Raw genomic sequence first — 7,214 nt, 5'->3', positions numbered from 1 at the left:
CGTACAAAGGGCAAAAAAAACGAAACAACTGAAATTAACACCGAAATGTTAGAAATGATAAATAAAAGAAAATGAAACAACGCGTACATTAAACGTTTATTTTTAAATGTACAACTAAAATTAATCTATTTACATTTCTGAAACTTTAAAAACAACATTTACACAATCTGGTTCGCTGTTTACTCACAAAAATATAAATTAGACATTAGTTATATTTTCTGACTTTTTATTCAATTGTTTAATTCATTAATGTGAAATAAACATTTTCTCATAAAAAAAAAATATATTAGGTAGTTGTTTATTTATTTACCAGTTAATTATTTAATTCGTTTATTTAAATACATTTACTTGTTTGTTTGTATGTACATTTATTTTTTCAGTATTTGTTTTCAAGAACCCGAACCTGACTGAATAAATGTGTAATAAATGGTGATTTTTTAAATTATTATTATTGAACAAATGTCACAAAAAAGTATGATAGCGGGTAAGGAAAAAAAAGAACAAAAAGCCAAAAATTAAGGATACCAAGAATAAAAAAGAATGATCTAAGATGCCATTATGGCCCTTATACTAGATTAAATAGAGTTATTTTTAATGTTATTGTAAATTCAGTGTTATAGCAGGTTTATACACTCGTATTTCAGGTTGTGAGCGCCCTCTGGTGGCACATACTTTTTTTTATAACGGAGAAATGATGTTATTACGCCTCCAAAACAGCAGGTAGCGATAGTTAACTCTTTAATGTTTCTAAACATTAAAGACTAACACAGAAACAAGGTCAAGCCCAATCCACTTCCCGCTCCCTTCATAAGTACACTTCCTCCCGGGTTTACAACGTTGTCTTCTACACCCTACATAGTGCACTACGTCTTTCATATTCGGCCATTTTGGATTAAAGCGTTGAAGCGCAGGCGAACAAAATGGCGTCTTGAGTTCAGTTGAATTCACGCGCCTCTTAAAAGTTACAGAAAATATCCATGATTTATATGTTTCCCCCTCCACGTTCGAACTGAATTAGCTTCCAGGCTAGGCTGATGTTTGTGGATTTATAGGCGTGTAAATCAAAGATGTTTGTGGCGAAAAGCATCGCGGCGGATCATAAAGATCTCATTCATGATGTTTCTTACGACTTCCACGGCCGCAGGATGGCCACTTGCTCCAGTGACCAAAGCGTCAAGGTATTACTGCGGTTATTCTTCTGCGAGCTGTAGTTACACGGTATACAAGAGTTGTAATATAAAGTCAGAATTACACTCTGGATGTAAAACACAACGTTGGCCTTTTTTTCTTCTTCTTTGTTGTTGTTGTTTTTTAAATGACCGTTATTTCAGACTCACAGAATTTTATTGCACGCGCATGTAAACGGATTATATCCGGGCATTTAGCAAGTTCTCTAAAGGAGAGGGAAAAAAACGAAAATGCTATGATTCTACTGACAAAACCATATCTACATGTATAAATAATACTTTTAGAAGTGTTATAATTACAAAAATGAGATGATTTAATAGTTAGTATGTCGAATATGAAATGTAACTTGTAGTTAAAACCGCTACTATTCAGTTAGAACGCGTCTTTACTTGACCGTATCAAGCGAAATGGTTTTCGCTGCGCATGCGCAGAGTTACCTCCCATTATCACAGTGACCTGTAGATGGCGCTGTGAGTCAGAAAGCAGGTTTCCGGTCTGCAAAATCCAGAAATTTTGCAGACGTTTTCACACAATTCTTTAAAAAAAAAAATTCAGGAAAAATACTGTTAATATTAGTTTGGAGTTATTTATTGTTAGCATAAAATGTGTACTATGTGCTTTTTATTTATGTTTTGTTCCAGGTTTGGGATAAAAGTGACAGCGGCGAGTGGCTCTGCACAGCAAGCTGGAAGGTCAGTGACGTGTTCTCTATCTTATTAAATAAACTGAACATGCAAGTAATGATTGTTGTTTTATATGATATGATTGTGTTAATGTGTGTGTGCATGCGTGTGTGTGTGATTTCAGACTCACAGTGGCTCGGTGTGGCGTGTGACGTGGGCTCACCCGGAGTTCGGTCAGGTTTTAGCGTCCTGTTCCTTTGACCGCACCGCCGCGGTTTGGGAGGAGATAGTCGGAGAGTCGAACGATAAACAGCGTGGCCTCAGTCACTGGGTGAGTCAGTCATTTTAATTAATCTCTCTCACACACACACACACACACAGACACAGGCAGCACGTACCAGCTCCCTGAGCTAAACTAAATGCTTAACGAGAGAAAGTTTACTTTGTATTTATGATCCTGGACCGTTTCATGTATTAAAGTATTAAAATATGATTGTATTTAGTTTGTTTTGTTTGAAATGAACACGAACTTTAAAATCGTGTGTGTGTAGATTAAGAGGACGACGCTGGTGGACAGCAGGACGTCGGTGACGGATGTGAAGTTCGCACCGAAGCACATGGGTCTGGTCCTGGCCACGTGCTCGGCTGACGGCGTGGTCCGTATCTACGAAGCTCCGGACGTGATGAACCTGAGTCAGTGGAGCCTCCAGCACGAGATCTCCTGCAAACTCTCCTGCTCCTGCATCTCCTGGAACCCCTCCAGGTGTGTGTGTGTGTGTGTGTGTGTGTGTGTGTGTGTGTGTGTGTGTGTGAGTTAGTGAAAACACACCTCTTTTCATTGTTCTCAGTTAGCACATGCAGCGTGTGTAAAGGGCCAAAGCGTAACACACCTCACTGTGAGCGATTAGAGCCTGGACTTTTGGGAACGTTGTATTTTAAAGGTCTGCGAGAATCATCAGCGTTATTCACACGGTGTGGGTGGAGTCAACAAAAAACCAACCAATAGCATGGTCACGTTTTGTTCCATCCTCCCTCTACTGCAAAGCGCTTTTTTTTTTATCTCCCCTTCCTTATTGTGCGTGCGTGCGTGTGTGCGTGTGTGCGTGTGTGTTCCAGCTCACGTGCACACTCTCCTATGATCGCAGTCGGCAGTGACGACAACAACGTGACCTACACCGGAAAAGTGCAGATCTACGAGTACAACGAAAACACCAGGTGAGTTCATGAGAAGGGATGTGTGTGTGTGTGTGTGTGTGTGTGTGTGTGTGTGTGTGTGTGTGTGTGTACTAACTATTTGTATGATTAGTCATGGTCACATCCTCAGAAAGAAATGGTGTTTGTAGTGTTCGAGTTTGTGACCGTATATCGTCCCTCCCCTTTACGTCCGCATCACGACGTCGATCCTCCCTCCTAACAGGAAGTACGCCAAAGCAGAAACCCTGATGACCGTCACGGATCCGGTCCACGACATCGCCTTCGCCCCGAACCTCGGCAGGTCCTTCCACGTCCTCGCCATAGCAACCAAAGACGTGCGCATTTTCAAGCTGGTGCCTCTGCGGTGAGTGGGCGGAGCCGAGCGGACGAGAGCACAGCTCGTAACTTCGCGAGGGCACGAAAGTGACGACGACGTAATTTTAACGTGTCGCTGCAGTGTCCTGGCTTTCTCATGAGTTTAACGTCATTCCAGCTTTTAATCAGTGTCTAAAATGTGTTCACTGTGTTCCGCACCAGGAGAGAGAGCTCCACCAGCTCCGGCACCACCAAGTTCGAAGTGCAGTTGATGGCTCAGTTCGACAGTCACAACTCTCAGGTGTGGCGCGTGAGCTGGAACATCACCAGCACGCTGCTCGCCTCGTCAGGGGACGACGGCTGCGTCCGACTCTGGAAAGGTCAGATGTCCGAAACGCTCATACGCTGACTTCCTGAATACCTAGACCGCTAATCTCGGGTGTGGTTCTGGGTTCCAGAACTAATACCACGCAACTACACAAGATCATGTGCTAGCTAGTGACTGTTGAGTAATTGTTACCGTGTGTGTGTGTGTGTGTGTGTGTGTGTGTGTGTGTGTGTGTGTGTGTGTGTGTGTGTGTGTGTTGTTTAGCTAACTACATGGATAACTGGAAGTGCACAGGGATCCTACGGGGAGATGGAAGCCCGGTGAACGGCTCCTCGGTCTCGACCGCCGCTCTGAACGCCACCACGGCTTCAGGAGCTCAGAACACGGGCGTGGGAGCTGCCGGAGCGGGCAGGTACGACCCGGCTTCAGCCCGACCCGCATGAGATCTCTGAAGTGTGCGTGCAGAGCGCGTACGCCGAATTTGACATGTGCTAACTTCTCCGGCGTTGTGAGCGTGAAGTGTTTAGTAGAGCACAGAATTATACAAAAGCGAAGTAATCGATCAGGGCTTCCTCCGGAAGCAGCAGGCATTTGCTGATGCGTGAAATAATTCTGTTTATCAGCACGTGTCCAGTGTATTTTGGATGTTTTTAAGAAGATAAGTAAACATTAACGGACCGCTCTTGGAGCTTTAGTGTAAGTCGCTTCGGATAAGCGCGTCTGCCAGAATGCCGTCAATGTAAATCAGATCGCAACCTTAAAAGATCCTGAAGCTTGTAGCCAGAAAGCTTGTAGCCCCCCCCACACACACACCCACTCTTCGGAGGACAATAACGAAACATCAGCCAATAGGAGTGATCGTAACGACCAACATGGAGTGATTTGGTGTCGTCGTGTTTCGCTGTAGAAGCTGCCTGAAGCCTCGCAGAAAAACAAACACGTGTTTTATAGTCCAGGAAGTACAGGAATTCAGTTCCAGGGCAGAAACTGACGATAAGCTTCATCCTGAATGACGGAGAAGAGCCGAAGCTGACTCGCTGTAACCTGACCGGCTCATGAGCTGTGTGTGTAACATGTCATGCCGTGTTTTAATGTGTGTGTTTGTCTTGTTTTAACAGAAAAAAGACTCAACTGATGCCAGGCTAACGGGGATTGGCTGTTTGCTGCATGCTCCACACTCACACTCTCACTCACACTCTCTCTCTCTCTCTCTCTCTCTCTCTCTCTCTCTCTCTCTCACACACACACACTCACACACACACACACACACACGGAAGTCCTCGTTCCCCTCCACAATCACCTCAGGCGACTGCTGAGAGTGAATAACGGACCATATACGCAAATACTGCCTCTCTCTGTGTGTGTGTGTGTGTGTGTGTGTGTGTGTGTGTGTGTGTGTGTGTGTGTGTGTGTGTGTGTGTGTGTGTGTGTGTTAATGTTCCACTGACACTGAGAGATGTCAGACATGTTTTTATGTTTAAAAAAAATGGTTCTGTTTATTCTGTCACTTTCTAAATACCTTGGTTGTTAATAAATAAATAAATGAATGAATGAATGAATGAATGACTCCATGTGCAAAATGGTTGATTAAATAAAGCAATAAATGAAAGCTTCGGTGATTTGATTCCAATTATAATCTAATGAATTCAAACCATTTTACAAATAAATTAAGAACGTTGCGTCACCTGGAGACAAACTGCTACCAGAACTCTAAACTTTCAGTACATAAATTGTTGATTTATTTATTGCTTTAATCTTTTATCTGTTGCTCATTTTTACTTATTAGATTTTCTGCTGGTGATGAGGAATGTGATCTAATCGGGGATGGAGAGTGAATTATATAAATGCCGTTATAAATAAAAGAAGGACGGTTCTTGAGCGTCACGGTGTGTTTACTGATGCCGAGAGCTCTGAATATCTCATTCTTCTAGGATGTGTGAAATATCCACATTCTCCTTCACTTATTATTATTTGGTATAGTTCATGCCTTTGGGAAGTTTGTGGTATTATCAATCACTCATTAACACATTAATCGACTAAACCCCTGCAGTGTGGATTGATTTCCTGGTGTGTGTGTGGAGTGTAGTTACACATCACTAACAGCAGAGGGAGACGCTGAGCCCACCTCATCTCCTGCTTTTCACTTTCACTCCACATCACACACTGCAGCTGAACAGTCTCAACATGAATCCAGCTCTTATTTCATCACTTATCATCATTATTATTATCATTATCATTATTATCATTTCTAAAACTAGCTACTTTATTAATACATGTAAGAAAAACTAACACACCGGCGGCCATTTTAAACCAGACCATTCCTATACACACACAATATTCTATACGCACGGTGTGATATAGTTAAATATTGTGTCTCGTGGGGAGATTTTTCTAACATCGTCGTTGTTCACCATCGTTAAACAAGTATCTCGGTAATACATTTTAATACACGTTAATCCCTGCGTGTGTACTAATTTACACAGAGTGTATAAGGCTCAGACAGTCTGAGCTTTAAACATGTCCCTGTTCTCACTACAGCTTTCAGCCAATCAGGAGCAGCGTTTTAAAAGCCCTTAAACCCTGAAGCGCTTATTTTAAACCCGTTCCTCCACACTGTAACAATACGCAATCACTACGCTGACATCACACACACATCAGTGTTCCGATATCAATCATAACTTGGCGATATTCTGATTCGTATTGAGTCGTGTACACGCTATAATCTGATTTCCCGATTCAGATTAAGACAATATTCTGATTCCTGCCCCTGGAATATGCCTGTTTTAATCGGAAATTTGTTGCATGCATGTAAACAATTTATTCAGAAACTCCACTGAAAGGAGGTGCTCGGTCCGCAAGGCATTATGGGTGCTAACAGATGCTTAGCTGAAGGCTAGGTCTTTAGGAATGGCAATTCAAGCATACTTAGAACAACCGTGTATACATGAATATTCCAACGCGGATAAACATGCTATTCGGAATATGGCCGCAGCCCGGAAATAGACCCGGAGCGGAATTTGACGTGCATGTGAACGTAGTCGCGGATCCCTCACCCGTCATTTCTAACCCCTGCATTACAGTAAAATCTCCCACACACCTGAGTTTTTGTTTTGTCCCGACGCGTCGCAGACCTCTACTCGGAACAGATCTATACACCCACATATCTCTGTTCAGCTGTCTTTAAACAAGTCATGTGCACACTTTGCTTATCAGACCAGGACGTGACCTCGCTGTCTGACCTCTCGAGCTGTCTCGGGTCTGATGAGCTTCCTGCAGCTAAACGCTTTACAGAAACCAGCGTGATCGTGTAAGCTGAACGAGAGGATCTGCTGCAGAAGCTGGCGTAGTTCATGTTTAGAGAATTGCCATTTGTTTCCTGTATCGTGTGCCAGTATTTTTCCAGTGCTCGGTTCAGTACTGTGTTCCACCAGGTGACGCTGAACTGTTTTCTAATCCCGAGCCCTTGACCTTAGTCTTAATCCCTAATTTCTATAACCTACTAGGGTCATATATCAGTTATTATAGGATACAAAAAGTTACAAACAACCCGTGTGTACAAATACAAT

General features: G+C 42.8%; 1 protein-coding gene across 2 annotated transcripts in view; it reads left to right on the top strand.

Moving 5' to 3' along the window:
• The first annotated feature begins 868 nt into the window (after nt 1-868).
• Nucleotides 869-7,214, top strand: part of seh1l (SEH1-like (S. cerevisiae)) — a 7,898-nt gene continuing 1,552 nt past the window's right edge. Inside the window, exons 1-9 of one of the 2 annotated variants that reach the window (XM_053675265.1) lie at nt 879-1,178; nt 1,830-1,880; nt 1,996-2,142; nt 2,363-2,574; nt 2,928-3,026; nt 3,229-3,369; nt 3,543-3,700; nt 3,913-4,060; nt 4,767-5,521. In XM_053675265.1, the coding sequence (XP_053531240.1) occupies nt 1,068-1,178; nt 1,830-1,880; nt 1,996-2,142; nt 2,363-2,574; nt 2,928-3,026; nt 3,229-3,369; nt 3,543-3,700; nt 3,913-4,060; nt 4,767-4,794 (1,095 nt within the window). In that variant the 5' untranslated portion in view covers nt 879-1,067 and the 3' untranslated portion in view covers nt 4,795-5,521. Of the gene's footprint in view, nt 1,179-1,829; nt 1,881-1,995; nt 2,143-2,362; nt 2,575-2,927; nt 3,027-3,228; nt 3,370-3,542; nt 3,701-3,912; nt 4,061-4,766; nt 5,522-7,214 lie in introns of those variants that run through there. The other variant, XM_053675264.1, reaches the window with a different exon arrangement.

Source organism: Ictalurus punctatus, chromosome 24, assembly GCF_001660625.3.
Source record: "Ictalurus punctatus breed USDA103 chromosome 24, Coco_2.0, whole genome shotgun sequence".
In the NCBI taxonomy this organism is placed as follows: Eukaryota; Metazoa; Chordata; class Actinopteri; order Siluriformes; family Ictaluridae; genus Ictalurus; species Ictalurus punctatus.
This window is presented reverse-complemented; position numbering and strand designations above follow the sequence as displayed.